At 38.5% G+C, this 24185-nt stretch overlaps 1 protein-coding gene across 1 annotated transcript in view; it reads right to left on the reverse strand.

Moving 5' to 3' along the window:
- Window positions 1–24185, reverse strand: part of LAMA1 (laminin subunit alpha 1) — a 108143-nt gene that overhangs the window by 76950 nt on the left and 7008 nt on the right. Inside the window, exons 2-4 of the mRNA XM_055704740.1 lie at window positions 9238–9408; window positions 8832–8944; window positions 333–575 (exon numbers count right to left, since the gene is read on the reverse strand). Of these exons, the coding sequence (XP_055560715.1) occupies window positions 333–575; window positions 8832–8944; window positions 9238–9408 (527 nt within the window). The remainder of the gene's footprint in view (window positions 1–332; window positions 576–8831; window positions 8945–9237; window positions 9409–24185) is intronic.

Here is a 24185-nt window from a genome sequence, read left to right on the forward strand (position 1 = left end):
ATAAAAAACCTGGCAAAACATAGAGCTTCTGTTATAGTCTTTCAGGATAAAGCAACTAATAATTCACAGCTAATACCTACCATTAAATTATGTGGAGGTAAAAACCAATTAGTTTAGTAACAGGAATATATCGAGCCAAAGACAAGTTTCAGCCCAACATTTAAAAGTTTGCTATACTGGTACATGATGTAAAGATAGTATCATTAAAGAAGAATAACAGATCATCTGGTAGTGCTGAGGACAATGAACTCTGTAACTGTAATCCAAATGTTTTCAAATTGTTATTAGTCCATGTTCTTACTCTCACATGGCAAGTGCAAAAGCAAACATACCTCTCCATGTTCCAGAGGAACTAGTCTGGAATAATAGGAGGTACAGATCACTTCATCATCTCTCTTGTAAGTTGGCGGCCCAATTCTTGGTGTAATATTATAACGAGTTAAACATTCAGTATCGCTAATTGCATAATACTGCCATGGTCTGAACTCTGTGCCATCTATGGAGCGTTCCAAAATCCAGTTTCCAGGTCGTGGAGCATTAGCAGCTTTGATGATCACATAGGCAACTTGAAAGACCTAAAAAAATGCAAGAAAGTTTTAACACTTCATTATGTTAGGTAAAAGACCACTAGAAGCCAACTGGGTACCAAATTCAAATTTTAAAAGCAGTATATGGTTTGCCTGGGGAGAGGGTAAAATTTGGTACAGTGACTCTGAATAAAATTTTTGCACAAACTTCTGACAAAAGGCTTTACTAACAGAAATATGTATCATTTTTTTGTCAAAGCTCTGAACATTTCAACAAAACATGTTTACGTGACTAAAAAAAGGACTAAATTCATTTAGTGTATCATTCTGTGTTAATGCAATAGCTGAAGTCTATCTACCCTGCACATTTCAGTATTACTTGTGTACAGCATTCTTTCTACAGCAAATGTGCTTTCTAACTTTTCTGAACCACCAAAGGCTTCAAAGAACTGCGCTGGGTTTTTTTTCAAAACAGCTTCAGCCCAAACAGCTGTTTCACATTTTAGCTCTGAGTTTAATTCTCACTAATAGCATTTCTGATAAGCTTTTTACACCCTATATTAAAGATCTCCATGCATTCCATTTTCATTCCATGTTAAAGTTATTTAAGCAGACGATTATTTACAGACACTGCTGAAAACACAGAGATGAGTAAGATGAATGTGACAAATGTTAGCATGATAACCTTATTTAAGAATAGTAGCTCTTTTAAGATGTGTACTCTCTACGCTATACAGGTATCTTGACTGTTTTTTGACAATCCTAGGTCCAAAGTGAAATCCCCACGCACACAACAGCACTGTTCAGTACTTCTGTGGGTAGGCAGGGTAGTAATTAAGCTTGTATCACCTTTTAAATGACCTTGTCATGGCAGCCAGATAACCTGCACTGACCCCCTTTTAGCTACAGCATTAGGCACTTAACACTGAAATGCACTCACTGTAAAGCTACTATCTTCTTCCCTACCTAATAACTATCACATCACTTCACTTAAAAAAAGCTGTCTTTGCAAATTGGAAAGATTTTTATATAGGAGCTTAATGTTTTACATGCACTAGAATATCAAGACACATTTAGATGAAAGAAAAACGCCCTATTATTCAACCATTTCAGAGGTATGTATTTTCACTTGATCAGACTGCCAGGTCAGCTGGTATAATCATCATAATTCCTGTCTGCATGTGCAGTATTAATACCGTCTTGAGCTCCAATTTGGCTACTACCAGTTCTTTGAGACATTTTAATTTTTTGATTTTTTTTTTCTGGGGGGGAGGGATAGTTTTTATTTGTTTGAGGTTTTATTTCAATACAGATTAAAGCCAGAGCAAGAATAACACTTGCCCCATAAAACCAGAATTTGATTTTGTCAAATGGAGAAATAAACACAGAGATAAATAGTAACTGCATCGTGTGTGTGCAATTCAGGAAACTACTTTTGAAACAAAATATTGTTTAAGTAAACAAAGCTTTGCTTAGGATATCTTGCAGACATGAGAAGGAAAAAAAATGTTGATACTTATCTTCAAATGACTTACTAGATTTAATACCTTAAAGTCAAACAATCTCAGTTTTGATTAAAATCAGGCTTAACTTCAAACATGATATTCACTTGGTCTGATTTTTTTTAGGCACTCCAGCTTTATCCTTTCAGACATCAAGCACATACAAACAGAACATTTCCAGTTGTTTCAATAAATACGAAAATTTACGCAAGCTGAGGATTTTGTCTATTGATTTATATGACATTTCAGCAACACAAGCATTAGTAAACAAAAAGAGAAGTCATCTCACTTTTTAGTCACAGCCTTACAATCTTAGAAATAAAATATTTCTGGAGTCTGTGAATCCTCTGTTGTTCAGAATTTGATTAAAGTTAAGTGAGTATTAAGAATTATAATCCAGCCTTCATGAAATGAAGAGTCCCTTTTAAATAAAACTTATTTCATGTCAACAAGCTCCAACTGAAAAAAAAATGCTAAAATACATGCTTTTAAAGGGAAAGGAACAGAACTCGGGCAGACTCCCAAGTCAAGCAACTGTATTCCCTACATACAACCTGGATTTCATTGGTTCAGTTAGCAGTAGTTGAGTTGTATACCTGTTTCACACTGGGTTATGGACAAGTAGAATTGGGGGTATCATCATTTTGGTACCCTTAATCTGAAGACACTTGTATGAGACAAGAGTCAGTTGTATGGGTATTCTCTCCATCAGAGAAAAGAACTGCAGGAAATTATTAAAACTAGTAAAGTTTTGTTGACTGATCTTAGGAACTACTATGCACTTCCAAGTTTCTTTGTAGTCAATCATCTCTCAAATGCATAAAAGATGCAAGACTGGAACCCCAATTTTTTTCAAGGCCATGGTAGAAAATTTGCCCCAAAAATCTCTTATATGTATTTTATTTATTTATTTTTCCTCTTTGCTTGTTGTCAATTATACTTCCCTACTTGTTAAACAGTTGGCTGAACAACAAATGATCTACTTTTGATTACATTGAGAATTTTCAAAACCCATTCATTACAGTTTGCAGCTGATGTAGCCAGTTTTAAATCCAGTTCCAACTAGTAACAACGAGCTACCCTTCATCACAAATTGCAACCATTGCTGCAGAAATAAAAGATATTCACAAGAGTATGCAAGTTAAATTTGTTTTGAATACCAGGTTTCTTTGTGAGGGGGAGGAAAAGCCAGTTAAAGATAAAAACTTTAACAGCAACTGTGCATATATTCAATGCACAATTCAATAAATTACATCTTTTCAAGTCAGTTTTTTTCCAGAAAATCAGCTGCCATGCTTGGTACTCAAGACATCTAGGGATTGATTTTTTCCTCCATGCCTACAGTTCATCAACAGTGAAATGAAGATGTTTGCCACTGTGAACCCGAAAGAGGCATTAAAATATCAGTGAATGGTTCTATAAACATTTAAGTATGCACAGTGTAAAAAAACATTGCCTTTTTTTTCCCCCGGATCCTCTCAACTCTCTTCCATTTATGCACACAGCCCAGAGGTACCCAAAAATACTTCACAGGTAAATTCACAGGATAATGAATACCAGCAACACCAGGAAAAATTGTCAGCCCCTGAAATAATACAAGTTAAACATAGAAATGAAAGGATTTTGTATAAATGCACCTGCAGTCAAGTCAAAAAACAACCTATCAGTAGGAGTTATATTCTCAGGGATTATGTTACCAAGCAACAGAATGAAGCTGGAGGAAGGGATTAAGGTGTTCCCAGGGACTGCAGATGAAAATGTTTTAAGGAACATCAGCAGGTAGGGGTTTTACAGACCTCATATCCCACAGCCTCTGCAACCCAAAATGGATCTGAACCAGAACTACATGTAAGGCAAGCTGATTTTCCAATATCCTTAGAGTACTTATTTACAGATTTTTACTTTTATTAGCACTTCAGGTTTGATCATCACTGAAGGCAGTATCTTACCACTTTTCACATCCATTCTGTGTCCACCAATCAGCCACATAATAAACTTCAGCTGTGTGGCAAGAACTAATGATTTGTACACTTTAATTTGACTGTATAGCTTTCACAGAACTCATTTCCTTATTAAGCTACAAGGGTAAAAAGGACAAGCCAAAGCAAGTTAGCAACTCCCAAGCAGTCATAGATTAGAAGTGTCATTTTACAGGCATTTCAATCCTGACTGTACAGACCAGCCAAAAAACTTGTACTGAAGAACTTCTTTGTAGCAGCAATACCAACGTAACAAGTCACTTATGCTTTATTTAGCCTTTCTAACAACCTTGTTTCTCTGAATGCAGATCCAGCAACACCAAGGGCTTCTTGAAACAGATTTATAAGTGAACCCTTCTCCCCATTCATCAGGAAACCGCCTATTTTTTTGACCATAAATTCATCCAGCAGTGGCCATGCAGCAGATGCTAGGCAAATGTCCCTATTTCCAAGGGCATGGTCAGTGCTCTACAACCCACAGATACATGCTCAGACAAGCACAGTTTCCTGGTAGTCTTTTTGGATCAAGTCTCCCAGTTATACTTTTCAATTTTACACATGCAGAGACAACAATAAGGGAAGACACTGCCTTTTCATATCTATGAGTATTTGAGCCCCAGGCTCCAAAAGTGAAAAGTTAAAGGGAAAGATGAGTCCCAACACATTTTTTTTCTCTAAATTTCAGAAATGTTTAATCTATTAAGAGCAGAGGTACCAACTGCTACTTCAAATCTATACCCCAATTCAAATCCAGTCTACCTGACCTTGAAACACCCTGAAAGGAGGATATGATTTTAGGACTTCAGTATCACTTTCAGTGTCTTACTGCATACCTTACTGAAATCACACTGGCATATCATGAACCTTGGAATGCAGAAGACTGAGAAATGAACAAGCCTGGAGGAATGCAAGGCTCTTGGCAGACTGGTTCCTCCTATTTTCCCAATATCCTACAAATTCAGCTAAATCTTTCTTTCAGGATGACTGCAGAAAGGAAATCTAAAAGACAGCTAAATAGGTTTTTCAAAATAGCATGACAATTCCTGTAGTGAAAATGTGTATTACAACTAACGTTACTCCACAGTTTAAGTTAAACTGCAAAATCCATTCTGTTCAGTGTTGTCAACATGTATAAACCTGGTTACCAGAAAAGTCTCTTTTTCTCAGATTTTGTTTTACTGTCCAAGAAGTTTAAAATTAATTGTGCAAACTCTCAAAGAGTAGGAGACTACATAAAGGGATATTCTGAGTATCAGCCTGTAATGTTCACAAAAAAGTCTTTAAGGGATAAAGATGGCTTCAGGCTCTTAGAGACTGTGAGGCCTGGAATCTGCTTGCAACATTTTGCTCTGAGGAGTCTGTGATGTTAAAAGTGCAAAATAAACTAAATCAAATAGAATTTCTAATCTCCTGAATTATCTTTTCTTCAAGATTTTGATTCATTATGTGAAGCCATTGTTTTGGAATAGAAGAAAACCTCATTTTACTTAAGAAGTATAAGAATGTACAGATGAGCACTCCGAGTCTTGCATCATCAGTTTTACGAAGTCACAAAAGTCTTTTAAGGGAGCTTGCCACATACAATAAATTAGCATTGATCCAGTGAAGTCAACAAAATAATATCCTTTTACGTCAGCAAAGGATTTGTCCTTACAGAAATCTTTTTGCCAATCGATTTAAAGATAAAAGCCCTGTACAAATCATATTATAATATTCTTTTTCACTTTCTAATAGCAGAAACTACAAATTACTCTTACATCAACCTCTTAGTGGTAACCCAGTATTCACAAAATATTCGTGAGCTACAACTTAATCAAAAGTAGGAATGTTTTCTCAACTTGATACTACAGGCCTTCCAAGAACAAGTGGCCTTGCTTTACAATTCCAGAACTTTATGATATAGAAACTTGTGCCTTTCTGCTATGCCTAGTACAAAGCACCTTTAAATAGTGTGAAGCATGGTAATAAAAACTGAAGAAAGTATTCTTCATTTAATGGTGTGGCAGAAATATTTTACAGCTGGTCCGAGCACACTGCTAACATTTATAACATTCAGCATTTAATTTATTTCATTATAATTTCACAAAGTAGCTGTCCAGAGAAGTCAAACTCAAGTAAAAATGCTGGGTTTATCTAAAGCTACTGCTGTGCATTTTGTTTGTGTAGAATTGCCAGTGTAGGAAGCGCAAGGTCATAAATCAAATCTTGGTATCTTGTACATCAATACTACACCTCATTGCTAAACTACTCTTTCCCCAGTTCTGGATCTTGCCATACATTTAATAGAAAAGTGAAAAAGAAAAAAAAAAAAGAGAAAGGCTATCATACATCTAGGTCCTGAAAAGACTGAATGGCCCACCAGAATACATGTACCTAGTTACGATCCATGTGAGCTAAAAAAACATTACATATCCACTGGCTACTCTTACGAAATGCTTAGCATTAGCTATAAATAGCATAGACTCTGCAAAGGTGAAAAATCAAAATAGCAGTTTTGATACTGATTTTCTTTTCTTAACAAGATTCCATCAAACTGCTCTTCAGGCCAGCTGTTTTTAGACTAAATAAATCAAGTGCAAGGCAGAATATTAGCTGAAAGAATAGCCTTTGCTCCCTTCAGCTCTGAGCCAAGAGATAAATGCAGCCAAATACAGGACACTGGACACATGCTGTGCCCAGAACTTCACCTAGGGTAAACGAGTGGAGTCAGTTGTCACTGGCTAAGGGAACCTTCACCATATTTGCCAGCCGAGGCTATGTTCCAGCAGTCACCAATGCAACTACAGGACCGTATCTCTAAACGGTTTGTAAAAATCCCAAGAAACAATCAATTCCTCTTGCTCCTAGAATCTCTGGTAATTACTCAAAAAGCATAAATGGTGACAAGAAGGTCAGCCTTCACATCACAAAAGGGTATGAAAATACTCTATATTCTGGCAAGGAAAGTTAAATATTTGTTTCAATATGCTACTTGACAGATTTAATGCATTAAGATTGAAATGTAAAAAAAAAGTACCAGTGCTAAAGATATACTGCAACCCATATCTTTACAGGTACTGACTTTCAGGAATACTTTTTATTAAAGGTCCTAGAAGATAATTTGAACACATTCTCAAGCAAATACATGAGGTAATTACTAAAATCACTAAGGTCCTTCCCTACACTTTCCTTCTGTGTTTTCTTTATTTGTGCTGACTTGCTTAAAGTAAGCACACCAAGTCAGCTCTAATAACTCATTGACTTCACACAATCTCTATTAACCAAATCCTTTCTCACAGAGCAGTAATTTACATTCAGTTTGCATAGCCCTAGATGCCTTCTCTCTCTCAAACTCTCTAAGGAACACACAGAAGAAAGGCCCCTTGGGGGAAACTTTTCAAATCAAATTAGTGAAACTGAGCATGGTTCAGGAGAGGAAAGATATGTATTTGGTGAAACATCAACAGCACTAAGGCTGGAGAATAGAAGATATAGAGGGCAGATCAGCTGGTCTGTTTCCAAAGTGAAAATATTCTAGGAGGATGAAAACTAAGGCATTCCCTCCCACTTCATTTTTCCTTCCTGTTTGTCCATTTACAAACCAAACACAAAGCCAGCTCTTCAAACAAGGAAGTTCTACCCAAACCTTCTGTCACTGACAACAGATACCCTGTGATTACTTTCCTAACAGTTCTGCTTCTAATTAAAGAGCAAACTAGGCACTTGTTTAACCTATGCTTCATTTTAAAACATCAAAGTTAGACCTTCTGTTTTTAAAATCACTTTCAAGCAGGATCTAGAAATCTTGCAAAAGCTTCTTACCAGCTGTACACCCCGAGTATGCATTTCTTAGTTAATAACAAAGCTTCTTCCAGCATTTGGAAGCATCTCCGTGTTAATAATGGATCACTGAGCTATGATTTTCAAATAGCTTAGACAGGCAAATGCATACACTTGTTCAAAGCAAAACACGAAAAAGCCTAGAAAAAGAGATTTTCTTCAGAAATTACTGTCTTTTCTTGGAGTAGGAGACTTCTGATTCTTCCATGTCTAACAAAAAGGCTAATAAATTAGCAAATGCTTTGTACAGTTTAGCAGCCTCCTGTCTAAGAACGATGAATCCTTCCAAGCTTTGCTGTGAAGTGCCAGAGAACCAACTTCTGTCATAGTTACAGCCTCCCCAGCATCAGAAATCACTGATATTTACAGATATAATCCTTAACTCTTAAGAACAACTGACAGCAACAGCTCATAGAAGATAGAATAGAGAACATTTCTTCCCAGTGCTCCTTCCAACAAGATGGTGATCAGAATCAGTCAGAAGGACAGAAAGTAGCAAATCAACTTTTTTTTCAGCAATACCCTTGAAAACATTCTTTGTTGCTTGAAAGTAAGTCTTTGATAACCCAGACTTCAAGTAACTTGCATGAAATCAAGGGTGGAAGAAAACAATACCAGAGGACTTCTGGGGAAAAGACAGCAGGGTCGGGCAGAGGAAGGTTACCAGGACAGAAGGAATGCCTATGTAAACACCGTTATCCACAGATATACAGTTGTTACTGTGCCATGAAATACAACAACCTGTGACCTATATGCTTACAAACGTGGTCACTTCCTTTCCAGTCTGACAGGAATGAAATCTCCAAGATGCTCTAGAACAATAATTGAAAGACATCTGTTTAAAATCAGTTCATATTATCCTTAGCTATTCATGTTTAAATATGTGCTATTAAATGGCTGACTGCTAAATATCCTACCATCTATAAACATAGAACTGCAATCAATCAATTGTATTGGTTTATAGCCTACATACAGTAAATGATGCTTGCCCGAGTGTTACTCACCTGCCTTAAATCCAAGGTGATGGTGACCCAGTGGTATTGTCTCCCATTCTGAATGCTGGGACTTTGCCACCAGTTATTGGTACCATCGATTGCACTGGAAATTGGGTGCTGCTCTGTTTTGAAGCAAAAAATTATATCTCTTGAAAATACATCTCACTGCGTTTTCTCTGACCAGCACATTTATTTCACACTGAGCACTGCTTACTCTCATGCAGAAGCTGTAATCTGCCCCAAGACAAAGAGGCTGTCACTGGACTCTGCTAAAAGGTAGTTTTGCTAGTGTAGCAGAGAGACTAAAAGTAAAAAGTATTTGACCCCAATACACCCTGTATTCACATGAAAGTGTCAAAAAGAATGACGCAAACCCATGAAACAAACCAACCAACCAAACACACATGAAACTTGCCTTTGGGATTGGCACTGTGGTGGTCGCAGACACGGCACTGGGCGTTGCGCAGGGGCCGCCCCGGGACATGCTCTACCAGTTTGCAGAACATCTCCGGCCCCTTCTCCCCGCAGGTGGCGTTCGTGGAGATGTGAGCATTGCTGGCTAGGTTCAAAATGGCAGGGAACAGGCCTTGAAAGAAATAGCAATTATCAGCCACACTGTAAGGTGAGCAAAATACACAGGTATGAAACAAGTCTCTGAACGTACAGGATCTCATGACAAGCTTCTGGCTTAGAGTCAGAGATACAGAAAAATACAATAAAAAACAATTCATTTTGTGAAAATATTACCATGCCACACGGACACCAGCACATCAATCGTCACAGCCCTGGGGCACTGCAGCCCTGCCTGTCCCTGCCCACTGCCGAGGCTTCCTCCCACTCTGCCCACAGCCCAGGACCCCGTTTCAGCCCCCCAGGGTTCCCTCCACACTGCCCATGGCCCCATTTCAGCCCTCACTGCCCCTGGGCCATCAGCCCCTGCGCCCAAGTGACCCCATAGCACAGCCAGGCTCCAGCTCCCCACAGCCCTGCTCAGCCATGGGGCCCGCAGAGCTGGGCCCACCACAGGTCCACATCCTGGCCTGACCCTGGCCTGTCTCCAGGGAAGTGTTCAGTGCTCAGGGCTGGGGCAGTGGGATGAGCCCCAGATGCCAGACCCTGCCCCGACAGACCCCACAAGGAGCCCCCATGATACTCAAAGGAGCCCCTGGACCTCGTGGCACCCTAACCACAACATCACTGTAACTGCACTCCACCTTTGGATGCTTTACTGCTGAGGAACACAAGAGATGGTAAACTTAACTCTTCCAGTTACTAAATCTTCTCTTCACTTCATGAAATGATGAAAACCAGGAAGACAAGGGGCCCGCTGCCAGAAGCAAGGAGGAACTGCACGGCACACACTTGGCCCGTGTGGAAAATGCCATTTACCGGGAGCTCTCTGGCAGCAGTGCTACGTCCTGAACAACATGCTCCAGGCTCACAAGTTTTAAAGACTGCGCTTCAGACATGTGCTCCGGGCTTTCCTGCAGCGTGTGTAAAGTCTAAGGGATATTTTGCCTGTCACTTATTAATCTTTACACAAACCCTTTACCATACTTTCAAAAGGTGTTGCTCCCATGCGCTGGAATAATGAAACAACAGACTACAGGTTTCAAGATTACTGCCACTGGACTGGGAATCCTTTTCTAAAAGAAGTTAAGTTTTACTTTGGCTTGAAGGCCACTGATGAAGTTTACAGAATACTGCATGTGACAAAAATTACGCACAGCTTCTCAGAAACGTTATCAGTTCCCAGCCTTCCCTCCTGAGCTAAAAAGCTTTTATTTCTTGCATGATTATGGTGTAACAGAGATACTCCCGTTTCTACTCAGAAGCAACTCTGAAAAAAAGAAACTATTTTTGGAAAAAGAGCCCTGTCTTTAGAAATTAAACACAATGGGCTGAAATCAAAGCTAGAGCTTTGGCATTTTAACAGTGCCACAAGAATTGCTGCTGTTGCAATAGTAAGGTATTAAAAAAATCATGGTTTTCTTCTGTTAAAAGGAATTCTGAAAATAAAAAAATTCCAGTTGTATTTATGAAAATATGTCTTTTTTACTAGCAAAACTATATGAACCCTTTTACTTTATTAATTTAAAACATATATAAAAAATATTGTAATATTAATATGTTACGTAGCGGTCCACCTCAACAAGGCAACACTAAATATTCCTTTAAAGTATCTTTGTCTGCCCAGTAATTGCATCACCCTGGAAAGCCTGGAGAAAAGTTTTAGTGCTATTTAAATCTTGCCTTCAAGTATCAAAAATGTGGCTAAATCTTAACCCTCTGCACTATAGTATGAATAACAAAATGTGTTTTCAATTGTGCTATACTCAAAACTTAACAGCATGGAGATGGACATCCATCTTTTGTTTTCTTGATTCCTGACTTCATTTAAGTTAAATCCAGACTAGGTCAGACACCTTGTTCTCATTACACCTAAATCTGATGCAGATACGTATGCTGAAGACATCCTATTAACCACTTTGGTGAGGCTCTTCTGCCAGTAACATGCTTTCTGCACAGTCTTCTCTCACCTCATGCAGTATGGGCACAGTATTGCTCCAGACCTAAAGCTAAAGGCAAAGCAGAAATGTGCCCCTCCATTTTCCTATGGGACAATAAAACTCATTGGCGAAAGAGGGCATCCTTTTTTACATTACTATTCAATGCTATAAGATCTTCCTTATTCAGTATTCATTACTGTTCATGTAGGGGTCCACCGGCCAGTCTTCAAGAACTATCTATTACTTTCCAGGTCATTCATTACCTTCACTCATATTACGCAGTATCCCTGCCATTGCTTTTCAAGGTCATTTGTTACAGTGACATAATTTGCCTACAGTAACCTTCAGTCAATGGACTTGTGGCAAAGGAATAGCAAGGCTCCAAAGAAAAAGCGTTGATGCTGGCCAAGCTTCATTCCAAAACCCCAAGCTCAAGTCACTGTAGCATTCACCCTGGATTCATCCCTTTTGTCTGCTTGTCACCAAGCATCTCACTGACAGCTAATAAATTTGCTGACTGATAGTGAAATGAATAATGGTACAGCAACCTTAGGTCTCATGATGAGTTTTCTGGGTCCCAGAGAGATAAGAAAGAACACTTCGATCCAACTGAGTTGCACTGGAGTTTTTTCCCCAGGATCCAAGTAAAAAGCAAAAGGTTCCTAGGTTCATCCTGCAAGGTACTGGTGTCTCTTCAAATCCTAGCTGATTATGTTCACCTCTGTTTCTCTTTAACACAATCAAATTTTAAGGCAATCTGCAGAGGTGTGGCCATTGATTTCAGGGTAGACTTGAGATTAGTGTAGGAGCCAATTTGTTAACAAAGTTAAGTATCTGCAATAAAATGGGGAAAATAAAGCAGATTTCAAAGAAATTAGTTGTATCTTTAAAGAACATTGTTCTTCAGTCTTTTCTTAAGAAAAGCTGAGTACTCAGGATTGTGAGTTCAAGAGCTCTTAAATGCTCCTCTGCCAACCCCACCCCAAAAAACAAAACAAAACACCGAAAACGAGGAAAAAAACATCTAAATATCTAGTGAAGTACATTTTTCTCTCTCTTTGGAAGATATGATAGGTAGGTATGATAAAGACAAGCAACCACAGAATCAGTCACTTAAATGAGCCATTTATGGATAAGTGACTGTCATCATACCCTGCTGTAAAATGCAAGCAGCCGTAACAGACATAAAACTCTGGCAGAAGATACCATGTTTCATTAAACTGAATTTTTAGCAAATTATATTTGCATTCTTGGAGACAATGATGTAACTTTCACAGTTCGCTATCTAAAGTCCAGCACAAATGATTGATTTGGATTCATCATACTTATTCCCCCTAGAAAGGAAGGCAAGTGCTACATACAGAATCCTCGCTGTTTCACTGCTGAGCAGTCAGGCTCCATTATCACATTAGACAATTGTAGCTCTGAACCAGCTGTGAGCGATCTCCATATGGATCTGTACAGAATTCAGTAGTAGACTTCTCATCTTGCTAATCTAGTTTGGCTGACTATATTCAATTTGTTAAACTACCTTGCAGTCAACTCTTCACACTATTTGCTGTTTATCTTTCTACCTTCAGGCCCATCTTTGGGAATTACTGTTCAGCATTTTGCATGGACCACTATGGTGGTCCTGAAAAAAGCTAGAAGAATTTTTAATTAAACTCACTTTCCTCTAACTGCTGGCAAGCTCTTTTCACGGCAAGGTAAACTCTTTACTTAATTTTCTCCAGCTCCTCAGATGCCCATTTGCCCCAGACCAGAGATTCCCACACCACCCAATACCAGAAAAATAGTGCATAGATTCTAATTTGACCTTAAGAAAAAAATAACAACTGGTTCACTATAGGTAAACACAGGAGTGGAGCACAATGTTTTTTCATCTGATGTTCAAACAAGTTGCACTCATATTTGTAAGGATTTGGTTTTAGCCAGATGCATGACTGAAACTCACTACAGGAAAACTGAAAACCTGAGTGGGTGCTGTCAGAATGATGCCATTCAGAGCTTTCCTACAGTGCAAGACAACTCAAGCTCAGGGAAAGCAGAGGGAATCAAATCCCTACCAAGGCAGTCAGCAATGTGGATGTGTCGCATTCACACTCAACAGTGCTCAATTCTTAAAGAAGTGACAACAATGAAGAATTCAAAGGTTAGATAGATTTGTTGTATGTATAGGTCAGCAGACAGACCTTGTGGTGAAGGACATAGCATTAATGTTTCACCAAAAGTCAGGGAAAAGGCTTGCTCATAACAAAGCCAGTTGTAATGTATTTGAATGAAGAACAATTGGTCAGCATGCAGTAGGCCAGGGAAAAGGAAGACAGGCTAAGAGCTTTTTTACACAGATGAGGCAGTCAACTTCTATTTTACGCTTCAATCCACCTATCAACTCTAATCATTCAGAATGAATGGGGATAGTTGGAGCATGCAGCTTATAGGGCCAGATTCAAAGTGCTGACAATTTCCAAAGTCATAATGGATTGTGATATATCATGGCATAAGTAAAAGATGTGGGCAATCAGGAGAGCTATCCCTGTACTGTAAAGTTTATAGCTGATCATATGGCCTGCACTTCTTTGAGAATTACTTTACTGAACCCAGGGTCTACAGAAGTCCTCACAAGCTCCTTGTGGCAGATATTAAGCACCATCACCTTCCCTGAAGACTCAAATTCTTAATGTGTTTAGAAATTTTGATTTTATTATAGGTATAGAGTACCAAGCACCCTTCAGGTTTTCACTGAGAATTTCAAGGATCTGGGACATTTCCAGGGTTCTGGCAACTCCAACTGTGACCAATGCACATCGGTTGATACTTTCTGAATACACCTGATTTACTGCATAACAGCAGACCAATGCCATAGCATTTGTACAGCAGATCTGACATATCCTGGACTTGTTGAACATTTTGTCTAGGTCAAATAGGCTGCCCATGTACAGAAGCATTACTGTTCTCCAAAGACACTTTACTAATAAAAGTGTGGGAACCACATGCAGTTGTGTCTCATTTATCAAAGGCTTTTAGACATATTTATTGCCCTCCTTGTCTTCAAAAAGTATTCTCAGTTTAGGATCCTTGTCTGCATTCTCAACAGCTACATCTGAATGAAACTCCAATTTCACTCCCAATCAATGATTCCGCACCCCCCCCCCACCCCTCAGGAAATTAATAGTACTTCATCACTGTCCTGTTTCAGGTAGAGGGAAAGTAGATATGTACATTTTGGCAAAATTCACATATTGTCAGGGGTTTTGAACACATTTAACTGTACAGCTTCTCACAATGTGACTGACAAGACAGGGTGAATCTGTACTTCTTCACATTTTACAGATAGCATGTGGAGAAAGGGAGATGGTCTCCAGAATAATAATCTTCCTAGCAGAGGCATAGTGATTAAATTCATTTCTTTCACACACAGTTGTACAAGCAGAAGGATACACGAGCGTTCTGCTTTATATAGGTTTCATTATGTTGGTAAATATGTTCAATACACAAAGATAATACTTTTTGGTAACCTGATCAACAGTGAGGATGGCAGAACTTAGAGGAAGGTCACATTTAAGACAGCTTTCCGCTGAATCCAGATTCACTGATCTGTCTGATGCCCCTTGAAAGCTGAATAGATTAGGGAAGTGTTTGTTGGAGTTTAAGAAATCAGAAGACAAAAACTGATGGGAAATGAAGACAAAAGATTATCTGAAGCAAGCCAAGAACTGAGACCAGAAGGTGACAATGTTTTCTGGATTGTTCATCAGTGTACACAATGAAGGCTCTAAACCAGATTTTGATGAAGAACTCTAGAGAAGCATTTAGTAAGCAATGGCCCAATTTTTCCATAAGTATTTTGGGATTTTTTTTGTGCTGAGTTTAATAAAGCAGTAATTTGCAAATGAACAAAGTAGATGTGACTTAGACATAAAGAACTGATGTGTGCAGTAACAATGAGCTTTTTATTGTGTCATTTCTCAGAACACAGAAATACTTGAAGGGGTCTAATCTCATTTGCAAGATACAGTTTTTAAAAATGTTAAGTCAATCAGCAGTTCATAACAAGCAGGCAATGTTGGAGTTTGCCCACAAGCAATAGATTCTCCATTTACTGAAAACATTTACAGAGGACACAGTGACAGTTGTTCGGAATAGTTTGATGCACTTCAGGAAAACACAAAGAGCTAAGGGAAAAATGTAATAAAATGTCAGAGTATTAGAATGTATAAAATATGTAATAGTATTACACTGCAGAAGCTGAGGTCACATTCTTTATAACATTCTCAGACCATTTTCAATAGCACAGATATTTTTTTTAGTTGTTCTGTCTTATTCAAGTTTTGGATTAAATGAGTTTACTAAATAAAAGCCCTGGAACTATTGGGCTTGGGTTCAGATTCCTTGCCTGCTCAATAGATTTACCCTCATTATATTTTACCAGCAAATGTCCCTAGCTTAACCTTTTCCATACACTTTCATCAGAATCCTATCCTGTAATCACAATGAAAATCCAGGCTGATTTCCCTAAAATAAACACTCTGAAATTCCTGCAGTTAGAAGTTGGCGATTAAGACACTAATTCCCTGTTCCTAGAATCAGCAAGAAACCGGGGTATAACACTCAACCTGCCTTACAAAAACAAACCTTCATTTGTGAAGGCATTGCGTAAAAATATGTATTAGCTACAGCATCGCCCCACTTGAAAAACTAAAAGCTTCACTACAACTTATACAAATAGGCTTAGGTAGCAAGCCACTAGTTAGAAGTTACTTTGAAAACTGATCATTTTTCTTTAGCCCTATAGAAAGGAGAATTTCTGGTAGCACAACACAATACAGGAGCTAAGGGGTATGGTTTTATTAGCAGAACCTCTGCAAACTTTCATTTGCAATGTTTAGATTAAACTACTTCAGATTAAAAACCAAAACCTCACTACCATGACAGACTACTGTCTTCTCCTAAAACCTGTTCTCTCTTTCTTACTGTGGAGCAAAGCTGACTAACATGTTAATCATAGAAATACTAGCTGAGAAAGATTACGTTTAACTCAATCAGTTCTCAATGTAAGAACATACTAAACTTGCCTTTTTCAAAGGCTTCCAATGAGGAATATTCTTCAACATCCTTGACAAGTCTACTCCGGTGCTTTATTATTATAAAAGTTACACATTTAGTCCTCTTTGCTGCATTCATGATCTTTCATGACCTTGACTGCAGCTTTTGATGACCTGAAAGGCTGTTATCACATACCCTTTTCTCTTTTCCAGAATAAGTAAACAACCCTTTCAATCTTTCACAGTCAATTCCCTAAACCTCTTGCCCTTCTGAATTCTTGGCAGTCTGCATCTCTCCAACTGTGAGGCTCCTCAGACCTCATCAGCACCAACTGGAGTAGAATAATTTCTTAAATTCTCAACAGTTTTGTTAACACACCCGAGAACAAGTTTTGCCTTCTTTTCAAGGCACTACAGGTAAAGCACATTAAAGTAAATCAAAGATTCTTTTCTGCTGTACTGCAGCCTGGTCAGTCATGAAAGTAGTATACTTCACATGAGGCCCTGGGATGAGTTCAGGTTATCTGTAAAACAGGTTACTTTGCAGCTATTTGCTGACTGCTCATACACACTTACTTTCAGAACAATCAGAATACTGATTATTTTACAGCTCTGATTTTGTCAAGCTTTTGCAAATCACTCTTAAACAATCCAACTGGAGCACCAGAAGACAGACAACAGAAAGTCCATTACAGCAGTTAATGTGACCAAAACCATTCTGCTTGAACCCTGCAAGCTGTTAGAGCACAAACAAGCTACAAAGACCAAACCTTGCCAGTTCCTCTGTCCAAATGGCAAAAAGCTTCTCTGACAAACATTTTCTACTGTTACTTATGTGCATTCAGCATTATTAACAAGAGCCTTATAATGGAGACAGGGTACTGCAGTAACAGTCATTTACCTGCTGCGGTCTGCCTTGGGCTAGATGATGTGCTAGTTAGCATTCAGTGCTCAGAAATGTATTGGAAAGAAGTGTAACACTGCAAATTAATAAAGATCTGTCAAATTCAGACCGCAAAGACAGAAGGCAAAAGTTTGCTCACTCAAGAATGAATATGAGCTATAGTATTCTTCCCCCCCAATAGTTTCCTCCATGTAGTTTGTGAAGGTTAAAATAGTAACAGTCTGGCATAACTTGCATCTCAAAAACCAGCTTAGAGCCAGGATGATGGCCAGAGTGTAGTAGAGCAGTTGAACAAGGCGATTTATTTTGTTTTAAAAAGAGGGGAGAAAACCTGAACCCTAATAAAATCTTAAATTTCAAAGCATAAGTAGCAGCATGCTAAATATAAAAAGCAATGGAAAATGAAGAGAAGGAAGAAAGCATTACACCCCAATTAAGTCTTAACTGCAAGATGTTGAGTCTCCCAATATGCAGTATTGGAAGGAGAGAAAGTTAAATTAGGGAAATAAACTCACTAAATGTCTACAACAAAGAAAACCCCAGACTTCTAGATTAAGTGTTCAGAAAAATGGAAGGCCAAGCAATACTAATACATCTGCACAAGACACTGAAGCTCATCACCTCTGTTACACAAAAATTAATATTCTTCCACAAACTATTGAGGTTTTTTTACACTACAGATGTGTTAATATTCATTGTAAACTGGTATCTAACACTAAACCAGTATCCTTTAGATTATGAAGCTAATTGCTCATGTTAGCTAATGCAAACTTTACAGTGTCCTACCTTATGAGTCCCGCTCATGCTCAGAGCTTGCAAGCACAGATGTAGATCATAAAGTCACAACACATACTCAGATTGGAAATAGAGAGGATAAGGATGCAAAGACATGAGTCAGCCTGCAAATGCTTGACAATGAAGGAGTTTGAACTGATTTTCAGTCCCATCTACCAATTCCTACAAAAAAGCTACCTTGTTTCCCAAAGGAGTGCACAATCCCACTTGATAGCTGTCAGCTGAATGTTCGAGAGAATAGAAAACATGGGTAAATACAATAGGTTTAATAGCTTACATTACAGTCCTTAATGTGATTTCTAGTATTATGGCTTGGTCCTTCACAAATTTCAGAGATCCAAGACAAAAAAATTAAGTTTGTGTTCTTGGGGATATGAAAAAAAGAGAGACCATCACAGCAGTTTCTATTATCTTCAATATTGCAGTAACTTGCTGCTTTCTTGCAGTCAGATCAAACTAAGGGGTGGTAGAAAGAAAAGAAGAAAGCTAGCTTTCATGCTTTCATACTAGTTTTCAGCATCAGACAGTACAACTTGATACAAAAGCAGGGTAATTTGTGAGTATTCTCTGTATATCATGTATTTTCAAAGTATAATCCATATTTCTGTCATGTCTTGCAAGCATTGATTTTTTTATTAGCATTGGCCTGTTGAAGAATCTAGCCAGAAATTGCCATAGCATTTACACCAAAGCAAAAAGAGGCAAAAGTTGACAGGTGGGCAGACTGCCAAGAAACAACAAACTTGCCAGACCATGAAATTAGTTCTTTCTTGTTTGCCCAAAACTTTTTCCCATGCTGAAGAGTCTAATTCATAGTGTTTGTTGGTTTAGGGGTTGTTCTTTCTTTTAGCATTACTTTTTTTTCCTGAAGTCACCTTAATCCCAGGAACAATTTTTGCTCAAACCCAAAGTAAATACAAGCCACAGCTATTAAATACTTTGGTGTCTTGTCAGTTTTGCTTATATGCAGCCTAAGACACTATTAGCTTAGATTAATATGACAGTAGTATTGACATGCTGATCACACTGCCAAAGACTAGGGACCTCAGTCATTTGTCACTCTTGATGTACCCCAATATCAAGACAGAACATTGTTGTTCTTACTGATGTTGGACCTAAAGTAACCTTTCCCCTATCACTACCTTTTACTCTGACTACCTCAATAGGTAACAGCTCACACTACACTTCTTTTCTATCACCAGTTTTCAGCCTGAGGTAACAGTTTCCTTTGTAAATGAAAATCCTGTCTGGGTTTAATCCTAACTAAATTTGCAAGCACAAATGTGCAGTTTTAGGCTTCACACTGCATCATTTATTATAATAAATAGGAAGTTATGACCCAAGTATCTATTAGCTCTCTCCTGACTAAATCTATATTTATCACTTGCAAAGTTTAAGAGACCTGAGCTTGAGAAGAATTTTAAAGGTTTAGTGGTCCAAGCCACTTCTGTACTGTGTCTCAGTATCGCAAGCAGACAAAACGTTACCATTTCTTTTCCCATGTAAACATAAGGAAGGACCCCTTGAAGAAGCTGGCATCTCTTTGTGACCATAGATGATATCTTACAGCAAGTAGCTGTACTACAAAGGAACTCTAAAATGTATTTTTCACTTAAAGCTTGTTATTCATAGAACATATATAATAATTTATTTCATTTTCTTAATTTAAAAAAATGCTGGGTTTTTTCACTTTCTCAACATGAATGCACTATCTTAATATTACAATTGCAGCTGCCTTAGAGGAAGTTAAATTTCTATTTAAAGTAAGTGAAATTTTTCCATTAATGAGCAAAAGCTATTTCAAGTTGAAGAGGTTTGGGCACCTGAGAACTACCAGCCCTCCTGCTTTACAACAATGTTCTTTTTCCAGACAGAGAAGAAAAATGTTTTCATTCCAGCAGGCACAAAGCCATTATCAAGGCACATGCAGCCCTCTATCAATGCCAGATCTTCCTGGGAGAAGGGAGCACATTTCCTCCAGCGTGAATGGATCTAAAAGGATTTGCAAGTGTGTAACACTGAAGACATGCAAAATTTGATAACACCCTTATCTCTATTGACAAGATTTCGCAATCTTCCATTTAAGTGGTTAATTGGGAAGTGATCTCTGTAGGGTTCGTTTTGTTTTTTCCAGTTATAACCAGCTGTTCAACATACTATAAAGGTGGCTTTCTGATCTTTACAAAAAGTAAAATATATTCTCCTTTTTTCTAGGCATTTTACTCTAGGCAACGATGTAAAATTGCAAATCACCACGCTCTGTTTACTTACATCTGCTGGTCTCCAGGCTCACAGATTAGCTGATGTACAGGGCACACATGCAACCATTTTGAAAATATTAATAGCACAATTAATTGCACAACCTCTATATGTTGTGTCAATTTAGTGAACAGAGCAGGGGCATCTATGAGAATGCTGTTCAGTTATTCCACCAGCTGAAGTGTGCAACACAGCTGGTATTACTGTCACTCACAGTAACTGTATTCTGGTTACAAACAGCTGCATATTTCTTTTCAAACAGACACGATTTAGCAAAAGCTGTGCCTTTGGCCTGAAAACAAGAATGATGCATTTCAGCCCATAGGGCAATTTAAGAAAATTCTAACAGCCTGAAGATCAGGACTGAGAGTTCAAGTAGTTTAGTTTAAAATTCAGCAATGCTACAGCAACACTAAAAAAAATATGCAAGGCACATTTGGATCCTCCCCTGAAACACCCCAAATGTTTTTGCCGCTTACTGTGGGAAATGCAAGGCACAGCTGCAGACTGGGCAGCTTATTTCTCATTGTCCTTAAGAACAGAAAAGATGAGGAGGGCTGCTCAAGTTTTAGAGACTGTAGCATCAGTCAGTACTATACGGTATACAGAAGGGGTTTTCTTCTTTGGGGCAAACGTCCTGACCTCTTCCCTGCCACTGCACCACTGAAAAGCCCCTTTTTACCCTCTTTTCCTATCGCTACAGCGGAATTTTCAGCCAAATCCAAATCCAAACTTGGATTTGTCCATTACCACTATCAGCCACGGCAGCACAGCAATAGCTGATCCTTATACCAAGTACCCACAGTAAAACGTTTCTGAGCAGCCCAAGATGCCACTGGAGCTAAATACCAGCATGGCACCCTCTAATCCATGCCAAGATACACATTAAATAAATACAGCTGTCCACCAAAAATCACGATTTGTACCTGCTGTTTTATTGCTGCCTTCAGACCATGTACTATCACCACTGTGGAAAGATCTATTCTCCTTTGGTCATCACACATTTCATTTTAAGTTCCCTGCCCAACAACATGCATCTTTGTCCTTGCTTGCAACGACCAGCCTCCTCCACCTCACAGGAAACCTACACCATACTTTGCAAAATCATTTCGTCTATTAAAAAATGTCCCCATTACAATATTATCAAATATGGAAGAAACTAAGTTGTTCCTTGTGTGACCACTCTCAGGTAATGAGGGGCTGTCCATCTGGCTCTAGTATTTGCATTTGCTGCATGCCTTTAGCAGTGATAAACTGGCTCTGGAGGACATTGGCAGACACACTGTAAACCTACTTCAAGGAAGATAAATTAGAATAGGGCTTGAATGGACTTACTCCCATAAGTTTTAGCTTAAAATTCATGTTTACTTCTAAAGACCATTTCAGTAACAAGCTCACATTTTTGCATTAGCAAAAAAAATCCATGGTTTCTAAAATTCTGGCCAGCTTTTAGTGAGATTTATTGTTAATATCAAAAAATAACTCTTAAAAATACCCAATTTTATTCACAAATCATGGAGTTCTAGATACATGCCAGATTTGCTTTCTATTTGTAATGTTTTTCTTAATCCTGTAAATGGGATATATGACCCCATAAAAAAAATTAGATTACTTGGGCAATTAAAAAAAGAGCCTTACCAAACAAACACATTAGTTAGCAACTACTGAAGGAATAAATGAACAATTGGCAATATAAATTCACAACAATTCTCCCAGGGACAGTGGAGTTCATTTGATACTTCATTTTCCCATCAAAATTTTTAACTCTTCAGCATATTTTAAAGGGTGTTTTCTAGTAGAAGTCATTGAGAACACATTTTAGACAGTCTACAAGCTAAAGTAAATAAAAGGAATCCTTGAAATTTCAACATCAGATATTTCACAACCTTAATTTGAACCAAGGTTTCCACAAATCCTGACAATTCAAAGAACCCTCACTTCAAACTTATGTTATCTAGCCTTTCTCAGCCAATAAAGTAGAAACAACCTAATCATCAGAAGCATTAGCACACATTTACAAGCCTTTTTTGCCCTCCCCTCTTAAACCAGTGCAAGATATGCACAAAAGGCAGCATTGTAAAGGCAAGTAAAATATATGAATGGTGTGGCAAGGAGAATAGCAAAATACACATTAGCTATTCATGCATTTGAATAAGAAGCATTTGTAAGGGGAAACTAGACAAGAAAAACCAGTAGACTCTCTTCTTTATTAGTGAAGCACCTTCTGGAGTTCCTTTTCTCAATTCTGCAAAGCAACAGCTAGAAACAGGGAAGGTATAATTATTAACTGATTTTTCAAGCACAAGCCTGCTGCTGGTGCTAGATTCTCATTGATTCATTCATTGTCTAGATACTCCTGGACTGATCTGGAATAATCCTAAGAAACTAGTGAACACTGGCCATGCTCCATCCAGCCCGGCCTGAGCAGGGAGCAGCAGCGGCACACCAGGTGCAGCCAGGCCCCCTGGCCTGCCATCCTGCAGGACAGCCAGCATGCCCACCCACCCATCACCTTGTGCCATGGCTGCACAGCTCTGTCTGCTGGCATCCGGGTAAACAAAATGAAAGTCAACTCGACCCTGCTCCAGTCCTCCCTGGAAGAGAAGCATTCAGCCACAGTCAAACTGCACTGGAAGTGCCAGTCACTACTGGGATTTTTTTTTCCCTCCTTCCCACAAAAAGGATTTCTTTACACACTTCTCTAACCTGACAAGTTTTGTGGCAGAAGACAAAATGCCCGTTGTGCTTTCAGAAAACTGAACAAAAAATATCAATACAAGAGAGCATCAGTGCTAGCTCTAGCTTGCACTTATGCTCAATGGTTGAATTCCAAGGTTTATTATAGTCATTATGACTTGTGCCACTGATTTATAAAGAGCTAGGATTTTGCTATTAAACTTCTTGCTTCATCAGGTCCAGAAAAAAAAAAATCAAATAATCAAACTAAGACTATAGAAGTTGTTTTGAATTAGCAATCCAGGTTCTGCACTGTCCTCTCAGTTTTTCAACAAGTAAAAGCTTATACAAATATGATAGAGCAGGCAGTGAACACAGACCTATCTTCAAGGTCATTTTGGAGCAAAACTCCAGTAAAAATGCAGGCAGAGCCAAGAGAAAAGAAAAATAAAGTTTCCACTTCAGGAAGACCATTTTTTAAATAGCTTTTTAACCTTTATTCTCATGCGGGAATCAAGACAGGGGCTGAATCTCACAGTACAATAAATGAGCTCACAGAAAGGAATTACATTGTGCTTGCAAAACAACTTTCAAATCCGAAACTAACGTAAAAGAATTGGTTAGGGAATATCTGACAGAGTGGTTACTGTATTAAATGGAAGTTTTAAAAAAATCATCAAAAGCTAACCAGTTAAAGATGATAAAACAGAAGGAATTGCTAAAGGCTGAAAACTACTCTGCCTACACAAAGCAGCAATGGGATCTTCATGGCCTTGCCTGGCAGCAAAAGCCCAAAGAGGACAAGGCAGACCAACTCACATTAGTCGCTGTTTTACACAGCCTGCAAGGTTGGCCCAGGCGTGGGAAGGGCAGTGGGTGAGTGCCTGCCATGCAACCCCCCCCCTTCCCACAGCCCTGTGAGATCACACGGCCATTTACAGCAGCAGCGATTTTCCAGGGGGCACTTAAAAGTCAGGTTTCCAGGTAAAACCAAAGCATCCTTTCAGTCTGTTTCACTCTGCCGGGAACACAAGGAAAAGCTTGAGAATCATAACTGCTGTTTCACATGAGGGGAAGCCTAAATTATGTGCATCTACATATCTTTGTAATAAGGATATTGAAGGCTTATTTTTTGGTAGTATTTTTAGTCTTACACTTCTATGCTTTCTAAATG

The sequence above is a fragment of the Falco cherrug genome, chromosome 3, assembly GCF_023634085.1.
Source record: "Falco cherrug isolate bFalChe1 chromosome 3, bFalChe1.pri, whole genome shotgun sequence".
Classification (NCBI taxonomy): Eukaryota; Metazoa; Chordata; class Aves; order Falconiformes; family Falconidae; genus Falco; species Falco cherrug.